Consider the following 23319-nt stretch of genomic DNA (forward strand, 5'->3'; position numbering starts at 1 on the left):
CTCCCCCTCTCCTCCTCCTCCCCTCTCCTCCTCCTCCCCCTCTCCTCCTCCTCCCCCTCTCCTCCTCCTCCCCCTCTCCTCCTCCTCCCCCTCTCCTCCTCCTCCCCCTCTCCTCTCCTCCCCCTCTCCTCTCCTCCCCCTCTCCTCTCCTCCTCCTCCTCCCCCTCTCCTCTCCTCCTCCCCCTCTCCTCTCCTCCTCCTCCTCCCCCTCTCCTCCTCCTCCTCCCCCTCACCTCCTCCTCCTCCCCCTCTCCTCCTCCTCCTCCCCCTCTCCTCCTCCTCCTCCCCCTCTCCTCCTCCTCCTCCCCCTCTCCACCTCCTCCTCCTCCCCCTCTCCTCCTCCTCCTCCCCCTCTCCTCCTCCTCCTCCCCCTCTCCTCCTCCTCCTCCTCCCCCTCTCCTCCTCCTCCTCCTCCCCCTCTCCTCCTCCTCCTCCTCCCCCCTCTCCCCCTCCTCCTCCCCCTCTCCCCCTCCTCCTCCCCCTCTCCCCCTCCTCCTCCCCCTCTCCCCCTCCTCCTCCCCCTCTCCCCTCCTCCTCCCCCTCTCCTCCTCCTCCTCCCCTCCCCCTCTCCTCCTCCCCTCTCCTCCTCCTCCTCCTCCTCCTCCCCCTCTCCTCCTCCTCCCCCTCTCCTCCTCCTCCTCCCCCCCTCCCCCTCCTCCCTCCTCCCTCCTCCTCCTCCTCCTCCTCCCTCCCCCTCTCCTCCTCCTCCTCCTCCCCCTCTCCTCCTCCTCCTCCTCCCCCTCTCCTCCTCCTCCTCCTCCCCCTCTCCTCCTCCCCCTCTCCTCCTCCTCCTCCTCCCCCCTCTCCCCCTCCTCCTCCCCTCTCCTCCTCCTCCTCCCCCTCTCCTCCTCCTCCTCCCCCTCCCCCTCTCCTCCTCCCCCTCTCCTCCTCCTCCTCCTCCTCCCCCTCTCCTCCTCCTCCTCCTCCTCCCCCTCTCCTCCTCCTCCTCCCCCTCTCCTCCTCCTCCTCCTCCCCCTCTCCTCCTCCTCCTCCTCCCCCTCTCCTCCTCCTCCTCCTCCCCCTCTCCTCCTCCTCCTCCTCCCCCTCTCCTCCTCCTCCTCCCCTCTCTCCTCCTCCTCCCCTCTCTCCTCCTCCTCCCCCTCTCCTCCTCCTCCTCCTCCCCCTCTCCTCCTCCTCCTCCTCCCCCTCTCCTCCTCCTCCTCCTCCCCCTCTCCTCCTCCTCCTCCTCCTCCTCCCCCTCTCCTCCTCCTCCTCCTCCCCCTCTCCTCCTCCTCCTCCTCCTCCCCCTCTCCTCCTCCTCCTCCTCCTCCCCCTCTCCTCCTCCTCCTCCTCCTCCCCCTCTCCTCCTCCTCCTCCCCCTCTCCTCCTCCTCCTCCCCCTCTCCTCCTCCTCCTCCCCCTCTCCTCCTCCTCCTCCCCCTCCTCCTCCTTCTCCCCCTCCTCCTCCTCCTCCCCCTCCTCCTCCTTCTCCCCCCTCCTCCTCCTCCTCCCCCTCCTCCTCCTCCTCCCCCTCCTCCTCCTCCCCCTCCTCCTCCTCCCCCTCCTCCTCCTCCTCCCCCTCCTCCTCCTCCCCCTCTCCTCCTCCTCCTCCTCCCCCTCTCCTCCTCCTCCTCCTCCCCCTCTCCTCCTCCTCCTCCTCCCCCTCTCCTCCTCCTCCTCCTCCCCCTCTCCTCCTCCTCCCCCTCTCCTCCTCCTCCCCCCTCCTCCTCCTCCTCCTCCCTCTCCTCCTCCTCCTCCTCCCCCTCTCCTCCTCCTCCTCCTCCCCCCTCTCCTCCTCCTCCTCCTCCTCCTCCCCCCTCCCCCCTCCCCCTAAAGGCATAGTCCATAACAAATGAAACTTAAGATCCCATCACATTCCCTCTCATTCCATACCTGCTTTCCTTATCCAGAATGAGATTGCGTTTGGAGGAATAGTCAGTAGAGGGGCCATATCCCAGCTCCAGCGAGCAGGTTCTATCCTGAAGGTTTGCACCTTCTCCCTGTGTGTGGTTTTCCTGGGTGCTCTGCTGGCCTCCCACATCCCAGGGCTGTGCAGGTCATTAATGTCACTGACTATTGTCGCAGAATGATTGGGGGGAGAGTAGTAGATGGGAATGTAGGGTGCATAAAGTGGAACTAGTGCAAGATTATTGTAAAGGCAATCTGGATAGATTCAGATTTATTTATTACGTGTACATTGAAACAGATTTACAGAAGAATGTGGCAGAGGAACTGGTGCAGGGGGCAAGGTTTCAGATTTCTGGATCATTGGGAGCTGCTCTGAAAGTTATTACCTATACAAAAGAGACTAGTTACACCTCAACCTGAGAAAGATCAACATTCTTGTGGGTAGGTTTGTTAGATCTGCTGGGGAGGGTTTGGCAGGGGGGTGGGAACTGGAGTGACTAGGCAAAGGATAGGCAACTGTACAAGCAAATGCAGTGTGTAGTGAGACTGTGAGGAAGGACAGGTAGATAACAGAGCAAAATTGCAGTCGGTGGGATGAGTTGACTGCAAAATCAAAGAGGGTGATGAATACAGGACTGAAGGTTTTATATTTGAATGCACGCAGTATATAGAATATGGTAGAGGATTTTGTGGCGCAGTTAGAGATTGACAGGAATGACATTTTGGGCATAACTGAGTCATGGTAAAAGAAGATCACAGAGATGGATGTTAACATCTAAGGATACACCTTGATTCAAAAGGACAGGGAGGTAGGCAGAGGGATGATGTGGTAGTATTGGTAAAAATGAAATCAAATCCTTAGAAAGGGGTGACATAGGATCAGAAGATGTAGAATCCTTGTGGTAGATCTAAGAAACTGCAAGGGTAAAACGACCCAGATGGGAGTTGTGTATAGGCTTCCAAACAGTAGCCAGGACGTGGGATATAAATTACAATGGGTGATAGAAAAGGCATGTCAAAGGGCAGTGTGATGGGGGTTTCAATAATGCAGGTAGATTGGGAAAATGAGGTGGATCCTAAGAGCAGGAATTTGTAGGCTATGCTGGATTGGACGTTGTTTAATGAAACAGATTTGATTAGGGAGTTTAAGGTAAAGGAACTTTTAGGAGGCAGTGATTATGATATGATAGAATTCATCCTGCAGTTTCAGAAGGAAAAGCTAAAATCAGTTGTAACTGTATTGCAGTGGAGTAAAGGGAATTAGGGCTGTGAGAGGGGAGCTGGCCAGAGTTGATTGGAAGATGACACTAGCAAAGTTGATGGTAGAACAATAAGGGTTGTAGTTTCTGGGATCAGTTCAAAAGGGATAAGATGGTTTCAGCCCAAGGGTGAAGTAGTATTCTAAAGGGAGGCGGCCAAGGGAAGTGGAAGACAGCATAAAAGGAAAAGCGGGTATATAATGTAACAAAAATTAGTGGGAAGTTAAGAGGATTGGGAAGGTTTTCTGAATCAGAATCACTTTATTGTCAGTGTGTGAAACAGACCAGAATTGATTGTGGTTCGATGCCAAACATAAAACACAGGACAATACCATAACAGACAACACAATTTATAAGTCAATAGTGCAAACAGCCATGAGCAATCAACAATTAGCAGAATAGCCACATGCGCAAATGTCAAAATCAAACTTAAGTAAATGTGAGCACGTGAAGAGACTCAATAATTCTCAACAGAACAAGCAGAGCAGGAAAGACCACATAACGGCTGTTGTGCAGGGACAATTTAGGGTATTACAAAACCTAACCTATTATTTTAGAAACCAAAAGAAAGCAGCTACAAGTCATAAGGAGAGAAAAGATGAAGTATGAAGGTAAGTTGGCTAATAAGAGGATAGAAACATTTTTCAGATCTATCAAGAGGAAAAGAGGTGAGAGTAGATATTGGACTGCTGGAAGATTATGTTGGAGAGGTAGTAATGGAGGGGGCAAAGAAATGGCAGATGAACTTAAGTATTTTGTGTCAGTTTTCTCTGTGGAAGACACGAGCAGTATGCCAGAAATTAGAGAGTGCCAGGCGGCTGAGGTAAGTGTAGTTGCTGGTACTAAGGAGAAAGTGCTTGGGAAGCTGAAAGGTCTGAAGGTAGATAAGTCACCTGGACCAGATGGTGTACACCCCAGGGTTCTGAAAAAGGTAGCTGAGAGACTGTGGAGGCATTAGTAATGATCTTTCAAGGATCACTAGATTCTGGCCTGGTTCCAGAGGACTTGAAAATTGCAAACGTCACTTCACTCTTCAAGAAGGGAGGGAGGTAGAAGAAAAGAAATTACATGCCAGTTAGCCTGACTTCAGTGGCGGGGAAGTGGAGTCCATTATTAAAGGTGAGGTTTCAAGGTACTTGGAGGCACATGATAAAATAGGCCAAAGTCAACATGGTTTCCTTCAGGGGAAATCTTGCTTGACAAATCTGTTGGAATTCTTTGAGGAAATAACAAGCAGGAGAGACAAAGGAGTGTCAGTGGATGTTGTTTACTTCGATTTTCAGAAGGCATTTGACAAAGTGCCACACATGAGGCTGCTTAACAAGATAAGAGTCCGTGGTATTACAGGAAAAATGCTATCATGGATAGAAGATTGGCTTACTAGCAGGAGGGAAAGGGTAGGAATAAAGAGCGTCTTTTTTGGTTGGCTGCCGGTGACTAGTGGTGTTCTGCAGGGGTCAGTGTTGAGATCGCTTCTTTTCACATTAAATGTCATTGATTTGGATGATGGACTTGATGGCTTTGTAGCCAAGTTTTTGGATGATATGAAGATAGTTGGAGGGGCAGGTAGTGTTGAGAAAGCGGAAGGACTGCTTTAAGAAGCTGGAGGAGCTGGATGAATTTGGGATAATCTGGGAGGCAGAGCATTTGATAGGTACAACTTCTGAGCAGGTGGTTACACCCTGAGTGCAGAATTCAGGGAGTAGATGTGTGAACACTGAGAAAAGGGAGAAAAAAGTCAGTGCAGGGTCCCCCTGTGGCTATTCGCTTTGGATACTGCTGAGGGGGAGGACCTATCTGGCCAGGGCGGCAGCAGCCAGACCAATAGCACTGTGGTCGGCTCTGAGCCTCAGAAGGGTAGGGTGAAGTCGGGGAGCAACAGTCATGGGGGACTCCATAGTTAGGGGGACAGATAAGAGATTCTGCAGCAGCAAGAGACACCAGGGTAGTGTGTTGCCTCCCAAGTGCTGGGGTCCAGGATGTCTCTGAGCAGTTGCAGAATATCCTTGAAGGGGAGGATGAGCAGCTGCAGGTCGTGGTACATGTTGGTTCCAGTGACATGGCAGGAGAGGGGTAGAGGTCCTGTGCAGTAAGTTTAGGTAGTTGGGAAGGAGGTTGAAGAGCGGGACTCCAAGATGGTCATCTCTGAATTACTCCTGGTGCCACGAGCTGGGGAAGATCCCAACAGGAAGATGGCACAGGTGAATGAGTCACTGAAGAGATGGGGCAGATCTTCAAGTTCTTGGATTATTAGAATCATTACTGGTGAAGCAGTGAGCTCTACAAGTGGGACAGGTTGCATCTGAACTGGAAGGGAACCAATATTCTGTGAGAGAGGTTTGCTAATGCTATTGGGGAGTGTTTAAACTAGATATGAAGGGGAATGGGAACCGAAGTGAAGAGGCAGAGAATGGGGCAGTTGGCACACAAGTAGAGACAGCTTGTGGTGAGTTTGTGAGGAAGGATAAGCAGATGATAGAGCAAAGAAGCACTCAGCCAGATGGTTTGAGATGTGTCTTTTTTATGCAAGGAGTATCATTAACACGGTGGATAAACTTAGAGCATGGATTAATACGTAGAACTCTGATGTTGTGGCCATTATAGATATTTGGATGTCTCAGGGGCAGGAATGGCTGCTGAGTGTGCCGGGCTTTAGATAAAGAGGTGGGGGAGAGGCACTGCTAATCAGGGATAGTGTCACAGTTGCAGAAAAGGAGGAAGTCATGGACAGATTATACACTGAGTCAGTGTGGGTGGAAGTCAGAACCAGGAAGGGGGCAATAACTACTGGGTGTTTTTTTTTATAGACCCCCCCCCCAATAATAACAGAGACATGGAGGAACAGATAGGGAGGCAGATTCTGGAACGGGGTAATAATAATAGGGTTGTTGTGATGAATGATTTTAACTTGCCCAATATTAACTGGCATCTCCTTAGTGCAAAGTGTTTAGATGGGGTGGAGTTTGTTAGGTGTGTTCAGGAAGGTTTTCTGATGTAGGTAAGCCAACTAGAGGAGAGGCTGTACTTGATCTGGTATTGGGAAATGAACCTGGTCAGGTGTCAGATCTCTCGGTGGGAGAGCATTTTGAAGGTAGTGATCACAACTCTATCTTCTTTACTATAGCACGGGAGAGGGATAGAGGCAGACAATTTGGGAAAATATTTAATTGGGGTAGGAGGAAATATTAGCCAGGAACTTGGCAGCAGATGTTCTCAGGGAAATGCACGGCAGAAATGTGGCAAATGTCAGGGAGCATTTGCATGGCATTCCGCATAGGTATATTCCATTGAGGCAGGGAAAAGATGGCAAGGTAAAAGAATCATGGTATGCAAAGGATGTAGAAAATTTAATTAAGAAAAGAAAAGCTAATGAAAGGTTCAAGAAATGAGGTACCGTTAGAGCTCTAGAAAATTACAAGTGTGCCAGGAAAGCTATGTATGACCTTAGTTGGACTCCACTTGGAGTACTGTGTTCAGTTCTGATCACCTCATTACAGGAAGGAAGTGGATACTATAGAGAGAGAGAAGTGTATGGTCCTGCACTTCGGTAGAAGGGGAAAAAATTCAAAAATCTGAGTTGCAAAGGGACTTGGGAGTCCCCGTACAGGATTCCCAAAGGATTAATTTTTATGTCTCTCCTCTCGCTGTGAAATGGGGACATCTCCTTTACCCTTATTGAAGAGAGAGAGAGAGAGGCTGTGGTATGTTGAATTACCGGGTGATTCTTCGGGGAACAGCAAGTCTGTATCTTTAATGATGCTTTGCTGCTGTTTATGCGTGGGAAGGGGGCAGTGGGGGAGGGCTTTGGGGTTCTAACGTTTAGCTGTCATTCATTCTTTGGGGCACTCCTCTGTTTTTGTGGATGTTTGTGAAGATAAAGAATTTTAGCATGTATATTGTACACATTTCTATGACATAAAATGTACCTATTGAACCTAATTTGCAGGTTGAGAGTAGTGAGGAAAGCAAATGCAATGTTGGCATTCATTTCAAGTGGACTAGAATGTAAAAGCAAGGATGTAATGCTGAGGCTTTATAAGGCACTGGTCAGGCTGCTCTTGGAGTGAGCAGTTTTGGGCTCTACCTAAAGATGTGCTGGGATTGCAGAAGATGTTAACGAGATTAATTCTGGGGATGAAAGGGTGATTGTATGAGGAGCATTTGATGGCTCTGAGCCTGTGCTGACTGGAGTTTAGAAGAATGAGAGGGAATCTCATTGAAACCCGTTGAGTATTGAAAGACTTAGAAAGAGTAGATGTGGAGGGGATGTCTCCTATATCGGGTGAGTCTAGGTCCAGAGGGCATAGCCTCAGAATAGAGGGATGTCTATCTAGAACAGATGAGGGGAAATTTCTTTAGCCGGAGGGTGGTGAATCTGTGGAATTCATTGCTAGAGATGCTGTGGAGGCCAAGGGATTGAGATTATTTAAAACAGAATTTGATAGTCAGGTTATGGGGAGAAGGGATGAGGATGGGATTGAGAAGGATAATTAATTGGCGAAGATGGAATGGTGGAAAAGGCAGGCCGAATGGCCTAATTCTTCTCCACTGTCTTATGGAACCAACACACATGGATGTGCTGGGTGTAGCCGATGTGTCACCACACATTCCAGTGCCAGTTTAACATGCCCACATTGTAATGTAGATCAATATAATCGGTCCCAGTCCAGTGTATGTGGTGAGCCAGTGGGCCTATTTTGGTGCTATAAAATTCGGACTCTTATGTACATTGGTACTGAATGGTTAGAGTGACAGGGGCACGAGAGCCTGTTTCCGTGTTTTATGGAATGAATTTTGTTTCCTATAAATTTCTATTTGGGACAAAATCTGGTTGGGATAGGTGAAATTAGACATATTTGCCTTTGTAACTATTGTCACCAAATCCCCGGCTCTGAAGTGAATGTTTGCTACTGCATTCTGATACAGTGATATGTGGACATGTGAGACTGACATTTGGCGCTTGTTTGTTTCTCTGATCTAACACCACTCCAGGCTTGTACACACTTTTCAAAGCCTTTGACCATCCCCTGCCCCTAGTACAGCCGCTTAGTGCCAACGCTGGGAAAGGTAAATTACAGACATAGTTTCCAATCTATAATGAATTTAGCACAGCAAGGATAAAGGTTTGAATGTAAAGCGAGGAATGTTGTAGTGGATCATTCCCTTCCCTGGAACCCCACCCTTCCAAGCTCTTCATCAGGAGTGGACCAGAATATTCAAGGATGCTGGTTCAAAGGGCAGGCCTACAGAAACCTCTCACATCACTTTTAAACATGTCAATCTGAACTAATTTGATTGGCTTGATATTTATATCCTGATTGGATTTTGCATAATAAAAATGTTTCCAATTGAATGCTTCCATATTTTCCTTGACTAAATATAGCTTCATGAATTTTAAACTGATGTGCATTCATCTGCCTAGTCCTGCAAGATCATGCAATAAGCATACAATAATGGGGGAAATGGCAGAGAAATGAATTTATGAAGGATGCTGATAGGCATCCTTAAGTCATCCTTCAAACCCCAGTCTGTGTGTGTGCCCAATCACGGTTAGCAGTGAATGCCAGTCTGTGTGCCCAATCACCGTGTTAGTAGTGAATGCCAATCTGTGTGTGTCCTATCATAGTGTTAGCCATCAACCCCAGTCTGTGTGTGTGTGTCCAGTCTATAAGACATAGGAGCAAAATTAGGCCATCTGGCCCATAGAGTCTTTTCCACCATTCAATCATGGCTGTTCTTTTTTCTTTATTTTCTCCTCCTCAACCCCAGTTTCCAACCTTTTCTTCGTAACCTTTGATGCCATGTCCAATTAGGAACCTATCAATCTCTGCCTTAAATACAGCCAACAACCTGGCCTCCACTGCTGCATGTGGTAACAAATTTCACAAGTTCACCACCCTTTGGCTGAAGACGTTTCTCCACATCTCTGTTTGGTAAGGATGCCCCTCCATCCTGAGGCTGTGCCCTCTTGTCCTAGACTCTCCCACCATGGAAAACATCCTTTTCACGTCTACTCTATCTAGGCCTTTCAACATTTGAAAGGTTTCAATGAGATCCCCTCTCATTCTTCTGAATTCCAGTGAGTACGTACACACACACACACACACACACACACACACACACACACACACACACACACACACACACAGCCATCAAACATTTCTCTTATGATAACCCTTTCATCTCTGGAATTATCCTTGTGAACCTCATCTGACCCTTTCCAATGCCAGCACATCTTTTCTAAGATGAGGGGCCCAAAACTGTACACAATACATGAGGCCTCACCAGTGCCTTAAAAAGCCTCAGCATCACATCCTTGCTCTTGTATTCTAGATCACTTGAAATGAATGCTAACATGGCATTTGCCTTCCTCACCACCGACTCGACCTGCAAGTTAACCTTTAGGGTGTTCTGTACAAGGACTTCCAATTCCCTTTGCATCTCAGATTTTTGGATTTTCTCCCCATTTAGAAAATAGTCCATATATTTATTTCTTCTACTGAAGTGCATGACCATGCATTTTCCAACATTGTATTTCATCTGCCACTTTCTTGTCCATTCTCCTAATCTGTCTTAAGTCCATCTACATCCTACCTGTTTCCTCAACGCTACCTGCCCCTCCACCAACCTTCGTATCATCTGCAAACTTGGCAACAAAGCGATCTATTCCATCATCTAAATCATTTATATATAGCATAAAAAGAAGTGGTCCCAACACTGACCCCTGTGGAACACCACTAGTCACTGGCAGCCAACCAGAAAAGGATCCTTCTATTCCCACTCACTGCCTTCTTCCAATCAGCCAATGCTCTAACCATGTTAGTAACTTTCCTGTAATACCATGGGCTCTTAAATTGGTAAGCAGCCTCATGTGTGGGCTCCTTCTGAAAGTCCAAATATACAACATCCACTGCATCCCCTTTATCTATCCTACTTGTAACATCCTCAAAGAATTCCAACAGGTTTGGCAGGCTGACTTTGTACTATCTTGTCGTGTGTCACCAAGTACTCCCATCACCTCATCCTTAACAATTAACTCTAACATTTTTCCAACCCCCAAGGTCAGGCTAACTGGTCTATAATTTCCTTTCTGCTGCCTTCCTCCTTTCTTAAATAGTGGAGTGACATTTGCAGTTTTCCAGTCCTCTGGCACCATACCGGAGTCTAATAATTTTTGAAAGATCATTTCAAATGCCACCACAATCTCTAACACTACGTCTTTCAGAACTGTAGGGTGAAGTTCATCTGGTCCAGGTGACGTATGTACTTTTAGGTCTTCCAGCTTTTTGAGCACCTTCTCTCTTGTAATAGTAACTGCACCCACTTCTCTTCCTTCACATACTACAACATCTGGCACATTGCTAGTGTCTTACACAGTGCAAACTGATGCAAAATACTCATTTAGTTCATTAGCCATTTCCTTGTCCCCCGTTATTATTTCTCCTGCCTCATTTTCCAGTGGTCCTATATCCACTCTCAATTCTCTTTTTTTTTAGCGCACTTGAAAAAAATCTGTTATACTTTATACTTTATTGTCGCCAAACAGTTGATACTAGAACGTACAATCATCATAGCAATATTTGATTCTGCGCTTCTCGCTTCCTGGATTACAAATCAATAGTAGATATTACAAATTTAAATTATAAATCATAAATAGAAAATAGAAAAATGGAGAGTAAGGTAGTGCAAAAATATCAAGATGCAGGTCTGGATATTTGGAGGGTACAGCCCAGATCCGGGTCAGGATCTGTTCAGCAGTCTTATCACAGTTGGAAGGAAACTGTTCCCAAATCTGGCCGTATGAGTCTTCAAGCTCCTGAGCCTTCTCCCGGAGGGAAGAGGGACGAAAAGTGTGTTGGCTGGGTGGGTCGTGTCCTTGATTATACTGGCAGCACTGCTCCGACAGCGTGCGGTGTAAAGTGAGTCCAAGGACGGAAGATTGGTTTGTGTGATGTGCTACGCCATGTTCACGATCTTCTGCAGCTTCTTCCGGTCTTAGACAGGACAACTTCCATACCAGGTTGTGATGCACCCCAAAAGAATGCTTTCTATGGTGCATCTATAAAAATTAGTGAGGGTTTTAGGGGACAGGCCAAATTCTCAGGAAGTAAAGGCGCTGGTGGGCCTTCTTGGCAGTGGACTCTGCTTGGTTGGACCAAGTCGGGTCATTTGTGATATTGACCCCAAGGAACTTAAAGCTTTTGACCTGTTCCACTTGGCACCCCACTGATGTAAATTGGGTCGTGCGGTCCGCTACTCCTTCTGAAGTCAACAACCAATTCCTTCGTCTCGCTGACATTGAGGGACAGGTTATTGTCTTCACACCACTTTGATATTATTTGCTAGCTTGCTTTCATATTTCATCTTTTCCCTTCTAATGAATTTTTTTAGTTGCTCTCTATAGGTTTCTAAAAACTTCCCAATCCTCTATCTTCCCACTAATTTTTGCTTTGTTGTATGCCCTTTCTTTTGCTTTTACAATAGCTTTGACTTCCCTTGTTAGCCATGGTTGTACTGTTTTATCATTTGAGTATTTCTTCATTTTTGGAATACACATGTCCTGCACCTTCCTCATTTTTCCCAGAAACGCACACCATTGCTGCTCTGCTGACATCCCTACCAGCAGCTCCTTTCGATGTCAGCAGTGAACCCCAGTCTGTGTCCAATCACAATGTTAGCAGTGAACCCCAGTTTGTGTGTGTGTGTGTGTGTGTGTGTGTGTGTGTGTGTGTGGAATCACAAGGTTAGCAGTGAATTCCAGTCTGTGTGTGTCCAATCACGATGTTAGCAGTGATGATGAGAGAAAGACTGAATCCTTTGGTGATTTACAGGTCTCAGCATCCTGTCCCTGTCATTCACACTGTCATTTTCTGCCTGATGGAATCCCACTTCGTTCCAGAGAGGCTGAGAGAGAAATCCCATGACTCAGTATTCACCATTGCTTTAAGGTTCTGTGACTGTGATGAAGAAAGGTCACAATGTGGAGGCAAATAGTTTTCTGGTTTTGTCTGGAATTGTTGGGTGAAGTGTTACAGATTTCTCCCCTGCACCACTCTAGTATGATTGGAATGAAATGCTGAGATCTGCTACTAATGAGCTGTGCTGTCTTCCAGTGTCTTTGAAGGGGAGTTATCGGAAACAATTCCCGTCGTGCATGCTTCCATCGCCGGCTGCAGAATCATTGGAAGGATGTGTGTTGGTGAGTTTCTTTTATACAAAGCTCGGGTCATATCAGTTCACTCAACTTATTTCATCTTCCATCTCATTGCATCAACTTGGGGCTGTAGGTTCGTATAGCCCTTTATCACACATGTCTGTGCTGATCATCTAGTACCTATCTTTATGTGTATCATTTTGTCCATAACCTTTTATGCCTTGTTGATTGCTTGGCTAGATGCTGTTTTAGTGTTGTGAGTGAAGATTACTCTATAACACTATTTGGTAGCGCTTTCCAAATTCCACTGGGTGAAAACACTCCAGTCCATTCTAAACCTGTCTGCACCTTGCCCTTTAGTTTTAGGCATCCCTGTTAGAGCAATGGCTTTCTACTGTCTGCCTCCCCCACAACTTAGTGTTGCTCTATCAGTTCCCTTCTCTGCCGCCTCATTAAGGAAAACAAACAAATGCTGCCTGTGGGGGTCACGGCACAGAACTGGGAGGCAGTGTCCTGAGGGATCTGTTCTGCACCCTCCCCAGTATACTCACATCTTCCTCTTTATACAGCTTCCCTTCCCTGTTAAAAGCACCAACACCATCTGCTTCACTTCCTTATAGGGAATGAGTTGCTGTGCTTTTCACTTCATATAGCAGAGTTGCAATGTGGAAAGCCCTGCGGTTAACAGAGGTGACATACTGTGTTGGGAATTTAGGGAGTTAGTTTGAAAATGTAAAAAGTTAGACATGTAGGGTTGTAACCAGAACAGTTGAATGAGTGGTTGTATTGCTGGTGCAGGAGGGAGGGCTTCAGCTATCTTGATCATTGGAATGTATTCAAGGGACAATTTGAGGCTGTTCTTGAGGCTCAGGTGCAGAGCTTTGACGAGTGAGGCAACAGTAAGGAGGGTGAACAGTAACAAAGTAAAGTCAGGATAAAGATCTTCTCTTTTTAATCCAGCAGTAAGCTGAAGGGCAGTGATGTCAGTTAGTCGGGTGGTGTGTTCTGCTGTCAGATATGGGAGATCAGAGAGCAGTCTCACGTCTCTGTCCATGCACAGCTTCTCTTGGTCCGGATGGGCCATTTGCAGCAGCAGTCACGAAGGAGAGCTCATTGGAGCAGACAGGAGGCAAAAGGCTTTACAGAGTCGGGTGTCGGGGAAGCAGTCACACTGCCCGTTTAGGTAACTGATCGACAGGAGGGGCAGGCAGATAATGCATGGGTCCTCTGTGGCTAGTCCCTGCTCTAAGGGATACTCCATTGGATAGTGTTGGTAGGAGGGGAAGCCAGCAACAGCAGCCAGATCAGGACGGCCATGACTGGCTCCTGTATATCAAGGAAGGTCAAAGTCTTGTCAAGTGATAGTGATAGGGGATGCAAGAGTCAGAGGAACAGACAGATGTTCAAGATGGTGTGTTATTTTCCCCCACCACCCAATGCGAGAATCAAGATGTCTCTGAGGAGGCATTCTGAAAGGGGAAGGGGTCGTTGTCCACATTGGAACTAATAATATGGGCACGTACTGCCTTACTATTTCTGATATTGATAGTTCTGATCCTTTTCCAATCAGTAATTTAATTGACCCTTAAGGGTAGTTGCTACAGTTCCTGCACCGACTTTCTTGGTAAGTTAGTAAGTCTGCAGATGATACAAAGATTGGTGGAGTTGTGAATACTGCTAAAGACAGGTACAGGAGGAAGCTTAAGTGGAAACTCCAGCAGAACAACATGAGAGAGGTCTGGAGGGCGATGAGGACCATCACTGGGTTCCAGCAAACTAGCAACCGAGGAGCGGAAGGCAGTATTGACAGGGCCAATGAACTTAACCTGTTCTTTAACAGATTTGACATTGTGGCCCCTGCCCATCCTCATCCAAAACGTATTCCACTCTCCCCTCCTACCCTTCCTCACAGTTCCCCACCCTGCTGTCATGACTATACCCCTTCCCCACACGAAACCACCACGTTGGGCTTCGCAGCTGAACAGGTGAGAAGACAGCTGAAACGGAGTACTTCGCCATGTATTCAACCTGAGCCTGAGGCTCCGGAGGGTTCCTGTACTGTGGAAGACGTCCTGCCTCGTCCCTGTGCCGAGGACACCGCGCCCCAGCGGCCTCAATGACTACAGACCGGTGGCATTGACCTCCCACATCATGAAGACCCTGGAGACACTTGTTCCGGAGCTGCTCCGGCCTATGGTCAGGCCACACTTAGATCCCCTCCAGTTCGCCTACCAGCCCCAACTAGAAGTTGAGGATGCATCGTCTTCCTGCTGAACTGTGTCTACGCCCACCTGGAAAGCCAGCGAGCACTGTGAGGGACATGTTTTTTGACTTCTCCAGTGCATTCTACACCATCCGCCCTGCTCTGCTGGGGGAGAAGCTGACAGCGATGCAGGTGGATGCTTCCCTGGTATCATGGATTCTTGATTACCTGACTGGCAGACCACAGTACGTGTGCTTGCAACACTGTGTGTCCGACAGAGTAATCAGCAGCATTGGGGCTCCACAGGGGACTGTCTTGTCTCCCTTTTTCTTCACCATTTACACCTCGGACTTCAACTACTGCACAGAGTCTTGTCATCTTCAGAAGTTTTCGGATGACTCTGCCATAGTTGGAAGCATCAGCAAGGGAGATGAGGCTGAGTACAGGGCTACGGTAGGAAACTTTGTCACATGGTGTGAGCAGAATTATCTGCAGCTTAATGTGAAAGAGTCTAAGGAGCTGGCAGTAGACCTGAGGAGAGCTAAGGTACCGGTGACCCCTGTTTCCTTCCCGGGGGTCAGTGTAGACATGGTGGAGGATTACAAGTACCTGGGGATATGTATTAACAATAAACTGGACTGGTCAAAGGACACTGAGGCTGTCTACAAGAAGGGTCAGAGCTGCCTCTATTTCCTGAGGAGACTGAGGTCCTTTAACATCTGCCGGACGATGCTGAGGATGTTCTACGAGTCTGTGGTGGCCAGTGCTATTATGTTTGCTGTTGTGTGCTGGGGCAACAGACTGAGGGTGGCAGACACCAACAGAATCAACAAACTCATTCGTAAGGCCAGTGATGTTGTGGGGATGGAACTGGACTCTCTTACGGTGGTGTCTGAAAAGAGGATGCTGTCTAAGTTGCATGCCATCTTGGTCAATGTCTCCCATCCACTACATAATGTACTAGGTGGGCACAGGAGTACATTCAGCCAGAGACTCATTCCACCGAGATGCAGCACTGAGTGTCATAGGAAGTCATTCCTGCCTGCGGCCATCAAACTTTACAACTCCTCCCTTGGAGGGTCTGACACTCTGAGCCAATAGGCTGGTCCTGGACTTATTTCATAATTTACTGGCATAATTTACATATTACTATTTAACTATTTATGGTTTTATTACTATTTATTATTTATGGAGCAACTGTAATGAAAATCAATTTCCTCCGGGATTAATAAAGTATGGCTATGAGTATGACTATGAAAGGATACAGTGGTATATTGATCAATTGTAGGTATGGGCTGAGAATTGGCGGATGGAGTTTAACCCGGCCAAATGTGAAATGTTGCACCTTGCTAGGTAGTGTAAGAGACAGTGCCATGTTAACAGCAAGACCCCTAACAGTGTTGATGAGCAGAGAGATCTTGGGGTTCAAACTCACTGCTCCCTGAGAGTGGCTGCACAGGTTGATAGGGGGTTGAAGAAGGCACATGGTATTCTTGCCCTTATCAGTCGAAGCACTGAGTTCAAAAGACATGAAGTTACGGTGCAGGTACGCACAAGCCCTTACTCGACTCACTTTATGCTTCCGACTGTGAATCTGAGCACAACTCCAACGTTGGCAAGTGTGGTGTTAGCAATCATTTCGAGAGGACTAGAATATAAAAGCAATTATGTAATGTACATGCCTCATAAAGCACTGGAGAGGCTTCACTTGGAGTATTGTGAGCAGTTTTGGACCCCTAATCTTACAAAGGATGAGCTGACATTAGAGAGGGTTCAAAGGAGGTTCACAAAAAATATTCTGCGATTGAAAGGCTTGTCATATGAGAAGCATTTGATGGCTCTGGTGCTGTACTCACTGGAATTCAGAAGAATGAGGGGTGACCTCATTGAAATCTATTGAATGTTGAAAGGCCTTGATTGAGTGGATGTGGAGAGGATTTCCTATGGTGGGAGAATCTAAGACCAGAGAACACAGCCTCAGAATAGAGGGGCGCCCTTTTAGAATGGGGATGAGGAGGAATTTCTTTAGCCAGAGTGGTGAATCTGTGGAATTTGTTGCCACAGGCGGCTGTGGAGGCTAAGTCATTGGGCATATTTAAGGCAGCGGTTGAAAGATTCTTGATTGGTCAGGGCACATGAAGGATAAGGGCAGGAGATTGGGGCTGAGGGGGAAATGGATCAGTCATGATGAAATGGCAAAGCAGACTCGATGGCCTAATTCTGCTCCCTTTTTTTGTGGTCTTTTGGTAAATTTTCTGATGACAGCACTGTTATAGGCCGAATCGAAAGAGGGGACAAATCAGCATATAGGATGGAGACTCAAAATCTGGCTGAGTGGTGCCACAGCAAAGTCTCTCGCATAACGTTAACAAGACTCAGGAGCTGATTACTGACTTCGAGGAGGAAACAGAGGTTTGCCAGTCTGGCCTCATTGGGGATCAGAGGTGGAGAGGGTCAGCAACTTGAAATGCTTCAGTGGATCATTTCAAAGGATTTGTCCTGGGTTCAGTTTGTAAGTGCCATTATGAAGAAAGGATGGTAGCACCTCTCTTTTTCTAAGAAGTTTATGAGGATTTTACATGTCATCTCAAACTTTTGACAGCCTTCTATATGTGTGTATTGACTGGCCGCATCACAGCCTGGAATGGAAACACCAATGCCCTTGAATGAAAAATCCTACAAAAATATAGTGGGTACGGCCCAGCTATCCATCACAGGTAAAGTCCTCCCCACCACTGAGCAGATCCACACAGAGCGCTGTCGCAGGAAAGCAGCATCCATCATCAGGGACCCCCACCGTCCAGGCCATGCACTCTTCTCACTGCTACCATCAGAAAGAAGGTAGAGGAGCCTCAGGACTCACACCATCAGGTTCAGGAGCAGTTATTACCCCTCAGCCATCAGGTTCCTGAATCAGAGGGGCTAACTTCACTCAGCTTCACTCACCCCACACAGAACTATTCCCACAACCTATGGACTTACTTTCAAGGGCTCTTCATCTCATGTTCTCGATATTTATTGTTTGTCCATATTGCTGGGTACAATCTTGCATTGATTCTATTGTGTTTCTTGTATTTACTGGGAATGCTCACAAGACACAGTCTCAGGGTTGTATATGGTGATTATATATATATACTTTGATAATAAATTTACTTTGAACTTTATAAATCTCTAGTTCGGCTGCATCTGGAGCATTGCATACAGTTCTGGTTGCCTCATTGTAGGAAGAGATGCAGAAGAGGTTTACCAGGATGCTGCCTGGATTAGAGGACATGTGTAGATAGATACTTTATCGATCCCAAAGGGAATTGCAGTGTCACAGTGCATTACAAGTGCACAAACATGAGAAGAGAAGCAAGGAAAAATAAAAATAAGTTACCTCAAACAGTCTAACAGGAAGATGTTATCACTTCCCTGGCTATAGGCTGACTCATTATAGAGCCTAATGGCCGAGGGTAGGGTAAGAATGACCTCGTATAGTGCTCTTTGGAGCAGAGCAGTTGTTTTAGTCTTTTGCTAAAAGTGATCCTCCGTTCAGCCAAGGTGGCATACAGAGGGTGAGAAACATTGTCCAGAATTGCCAGGATTTTCCATAGGGTCCTTTGTTCTACCACGCCTCCAGTGTGTCCAGTTTGACTCCTATAATAGAACCAGCCTTTCTAATCAAACTTGGGTTGTTTTCTCTGACACAACAGAGGCAGAGGGGAGATCTGATAAAAGTTTAGAAGATTTTGAAAGACATGGATAGAGTAGACAGGGAGTATCTTTTTCCCAGAGTTGAAATGTCTAATACCAGGGGGCATGCATTTAGGACGAGAGGGGGATAATTTCAAAAGCGATGTGAGGGGCAAGTTTTTTAACTCAGTGGTGGGTGCCTGGAATGCACTGTTTGGGGCGGTGGTAGAGGCAGGTATGTGAGGGACTTTTATATATAGGCACATTAATGTGAGGAAAATAGAAGGATATGGACATTATGTAAGCTGAAGAAATTAGTTTAGTTGGCTACTTAAATACAAATTTCATTGGTTTTTCACAACATTGTGGGTTGAAGGGCTTGTTCTTGTGCTGTACTGTTCTATGTTCTTTTCACCTCCCATGCCCTGGTGGGTCAGGCAGGGTAGGGTGTAGCTCCAGTGGACTGGAAGAGGAGTGTGGCTGCTCTTGCCTCAACCCTTATCTTTATCCTGATTCCCATAAGCTCAGCTCTCCCATTGTCCAGGCCTCACATAGTTCAGTGATGTCTCTGGAACTGTCCAGGGTCGAAAATGTCATCGAATCTGAGAGATGAATTGCATCCTCATCTTTGTTTTCAATACATTCCTTTTTCTGAGACTATCCCCGATTTTAGATTCCTCAGGAGAGGAATGATTAGCGTCTACTCTGTTAGCTCTCCTCAGTACGATCGCTCACGTCCAAACTCCTGAGAGTTAGAAACCTGCCCAATTGTTCCTGTTTTGAAAGCCCAGGAATCAACCCAGTGAATCTCTTCTGGACCATTTGGGCAGAATGGCCTTTCCTGTGCTGTGAGTTTGATGGTTGATGTGAAGCACTTCAGTCTGTTTGAACTACATTACCATTCCAGCTAAGAAGGACCAGACCAGTGGAGTTATTGAGACTTGTGCTGGGTGTCTACGCTAGCTGTGTTGATAGCTGTACCTGCAACAGAAAGCTCACACAGATTTATAGTGTGCTTTAGCCACTGCTTGCTTTTCCAGAATACATCATAGCGGTACGGATCAGTCCTAAGGTATAGTACCTCAGAACCACTTAGGATTAGTTAGTGATGCATTCAGAGGATCAGGGAGTGATGAATTACCAGTTCAAAAGACCCTTTTCAAAACACCTGGCCTGAAATGGGATCTTAAAACTGCCAAGCAGGCTGTGAAATTGAGGTCACCTTCTCACTGTTCAGACCATGTGATGAACCAGCTTCCTCTGCTGCTGTGCTTTCTCTTCAATAATTCAGACTCCAAACCGGCTACCCGAGGAGACTGATGATCTTGTGCAACCCGCCAACAGGTGGCAAACACTCTTTATTTCAGGATGCTGTTCAAATTATTCTTTCATGCAAAGGATTTTAAATGTTTTCTAACCCATCCCTGATCTTTCTCCATGCACCTACAATTGATTCCTTTTTAAATTTACATCCAAATGCCATTGAAATTTCCATCTCAGTGATCTGGTAGGTTTTCTGTAACATTACGCTGTGCTCTACTTTCCTCCAAAGTAGAGGCTCTGGTTGTGTCGTCAGTGCGGTGAGAATCTGTGTGACAGTGACTGCCTGCCCCTCTGCTCCGTAATTTATTCCTGTCAGCTGTTGCACGGCACTTGAGCTGACGAAGGTGACAACCATGAATATTTCATGTTTTCGGGCAGTCTTCCTGATGTGGAGCACTGCGGATGGATTCTGTTCCCTCTGCAGTTAGTACAATCAGACATAGGAGCAGAATTAGGCCATTCAGCCCATCGAGTCTGTCCCACCATTCCATCATGGCTGATCCTGGATCCTACTCAACCCCATACACCTGCCTTCTCGCCACATCCTTTGATGCCCTGACCAATCAGGAAACCATCAACTTCTGCCTTAAATATATGCATGGACTTGGCCTCCACCGCTGTCTGGCAGAGCATTCCACAGATTCATGACTCTCTGGATTAAAAAAATCTATCCTTACATCTGTTCTAAAAAGTCACCCCTCAGTTTTGAGGCTGTGCCCTCGAGTTCTGGATACCCCCACCACAGGAAGCATCCTGTCCACATCCACTCTATCTAGTCTTTTCAACATTCGGTAGGTTTCAATGAGATCCACCCACATTCTTCTAAATTCCAGTGAGTACAGGCCCTAAGTTTCCAGGTGCTCCTCATATGTTAACCCCTTCAATCCCAGGATCATCCTCTTGAACTTCTTCTGGACTCTCCAATGACAGCACATCCTGAGATATGGGGCTCAAAACTGTTGACAATACTCCGTGTGGCGTGACTAGTGTCTTATAAAGGCTCAGCATTATTTCCTTGCTTTTATAATCTATTCCCCTTGAAATAAATGGCAACATTGCATTTCCCTTCCTTACCACACACTCAGCCTGTAAATTAACCTTCTAGGAGCCATGCACGAGGACTCCTAAGTCCCTCTGCACCTAGAAACATAGAAAACCTACAGCACAATACAAGCCCTGCGGTCCAAAGTTGTGCCGAACATGTCCCTACCTTAGAAATTACTAGGGTTAGCCATAGCCCTCTATTTTTCTATTTTTTTTCCTGATGTTTGAACCTTCTCCCCATTTAGATAATAGTCTGCTCTATTGTTCCTTTTACCAAAATGCATTATCATATATTTCCCAACACTGTATTCCATCTGCCACTTTTTTTTACTCATTCTCCCAATTTGTCAAAGTCCTGCTGCAATCGCACTGCTTCCTCAGCACCACCTACCCCTCCACCTATCTTTGTATCATCTGCAAACTTTGCCACAAAACTATCAATTCCATTATTTAAATCATTGACAAACAATGTGACAAGTAGCAGCCCCAATACTGAGGGACACCACTAGTCACTGGCAGCCCACCAGAAAAGGCCCCCTTTATTCCCACTCGCTGCCTCCTCTATCCATGCCAGTAACTTTCCATAAGATTTCATCTTGTTAAGCAGCCTCATGTGGCACCTCATCAAATGTCTTCTGAAAATCCAAGTAAAGTAAATGTCACCACTGCTTCTCCTTTGTCCACCCTGCTTGTTACTTCCTCGAAGAACTCTAGCAGATTTGTCAGGCAATATTTCCCTTTACAGAAACAATGCTGACTTTGACTTATTTTATCATTAGTCTCCAAGTACCCTGAAACTTCACCCTTAGTAATATTCTCCAACACTTTAAGAGTGGAGAGACATGTGGTATCTTCCTGTCCTCTGGGACCATGCCAGAATCAAGTGATACTTGAAATATGTATCAAGCATGCCTGTGAAGCCAGTGTCTGTACTGGGTGTCAGATGCAGCATGTCTGGTATGCTTCCTGGACCATCACATCTGCACCAGGTCCGTCGAGCAGCAGCTCCTTAGGGACCACATTAGGGAACTGGAGATGCAGCTCAATGACCTTCGTCTGGTCAGGGAGAGTGAGGAGGGGATAGAGAGGAGCTATAGGCAAGTAGTCACACCTGGACCTCGGGAGACAGATTAGTGGGTAACAGTCAGGAGAGGGAAGGGCAAGAGTCAGATACTAGAGAGTACCCTTGTGGCTGTGCCCCTTAACAGTAAGTATTCCTATTTGAGTACTGTTGGGGGAGTCAGCTTACCTGGGGAAAGCAACAGTGGCCGTGCCTTTGGCATGGAGTCTGGTCCTGTGGCTCAGAAGGGTAGGGAAAGGAAGAGGATGGCAGCAGTGGTAGGGGACTCTATAGTTAGGGGTCAGACAGGCGATTCTGTGGACACAGGAAAGAAACACAGATGGCAGTTCGCCTCCCAGGTGTCAGGGTCCGGAATGTTTCTGATCATGGCTACGCTATCCTGAAGTGGGAAGGTGAACAGCCCAGATGTCTTGGTGCATACTGGTACCAACGATATAGGTAGGAAAAGGGAGGAGGTCCTGAAAACAGATTACAGGGAGTTAGGAAGGGAGTTGAGAAACACGACTGCAAAGGTAGTAATCTCGGGATTACTGCCTGTGCCATGTGACAGTGAGTATAGGAAAAGAGTGAGGTGGAGGATAAATGCGTGGCTGAGGGATTGGAGCAGGGGAAAGGGATTCAGATTTCTGGATCATTGGGACCTCCTTTGGGGCAGGAGTGACCTGTAGAAAAAAGGACGGATTGCACTTGAATCCCAGGGGAACCAATATCCTGGCGGGGAGGTTTGCTAAGGCTATTGGGGAGAGTTTAAACCAGAATCATTGGGTGGTGGGAACTGAGCTGAAGAGAGGCAGGAAGGGGCAGTTGTAGACAGTGTGGGAGCGAGGATAGGCAGGTGATAGTGAAGGGATACGCTCAGACTGATGGTATGAGACGTGTCTATTTTAATGCAAGGAGTATCATGATCAAAATGGATGAGCTTAAAGTGTGGAGCTGCACTTGGAGCTATGATGTTGTGGCCATTACAGAGATTTGAATGGCTCAGGGGCAGGAGTGCCAGGCTTAGATGTGGAGGTGGGGTGGGGCGGGGCATGGCACTGTTGATCAGAGATAGTGTCACGGCTGCAGAAAAGGAGGAAGTCATGGAGGGATTGTATACTGAGTCTCTGTGGGTGGAAGTTAGAAACAGGAAAGGGTCAATAACTCTACTGGGTGTTCTTTATAGACCACCCAATAGTTACAGGGACATCGAGGAGCAGATAGGGAGACAGATTCTGAAAAGATGTAATAATAGCGGGGTTGTCCTGGTGGGAAATTTGAATTTCCCAAATAGTGATTGGCATGTTCCTAGAGAAAGGGGTTTAGATGGAGTGAAGTTTGTTAGGTGTGTTCAGGAAGGCTTCCTGACACAATATAGCCTACAAGAGGAGAGGCTGTACTTGATCTGGTATTGGGAAATGAACCTGGTCAGGTGTCAGGTCTCTCAGTGGGAGAGCAGTTTGGAGATGGTGATCACAATTCTGTCTCCTTTACCATAGCATTGGAGAGGGATAGGGACAGACAAGTTAGGAAAGCGTGTAATTGGAGTAATGGGAAATATAAAGCTATCAGGCAGGAACTTGGAAGCAGAAATTGGGAACAGATGTTCTCGGAAATGTATGGCAGAAATGTGGCAAATGTTCAGGGGATATTTGCGTGGAGTTCTGCATAGTACGTTCTAATGAGACGGAAAGGATGGTAGGGTACAGGAACTGGTGTACAAAGGCTGTTGAAAATCTAGTCAAGAAGAAAAG

At 46.9% G+C, this 23319-nt stretch overlaps 1 protein-coding gene across 1 annotated transcript in view; it reads left to right on the forward strand.

Moving 5' to 3' along the window:
* eif6 (eukaryotic translation initiation factor 6) overlaps positions 1–23319 on the forward strand; it is a 96973-nt gene that overhangs the window by 13894 nt on the left and 59760 nt on the right. Inside the window, exon 2 of the mRNA XM_063040952.1 lies at positions 12220–12305. Coding sequence (XP_062897022.1) covers positions 12220–12305 — 86 coding nt within the window. The remainder of the gene's footprint in view (positions 1–12219; positions 12306–23319) is intronic.

Source organism: Mobula hypostoma, chromosome 2, assembly GCF_963921235.1.
Source record: "Mobula hypostoma chromosome 2, sMobHyp1.1, whole genome shotgun sequence".
NCBI lineage: Eukaryota > Metazoa > Chordata > Chondrichthyes > Myliobatiformes > Myliobatidae > Mobula > Mobula hypostoma.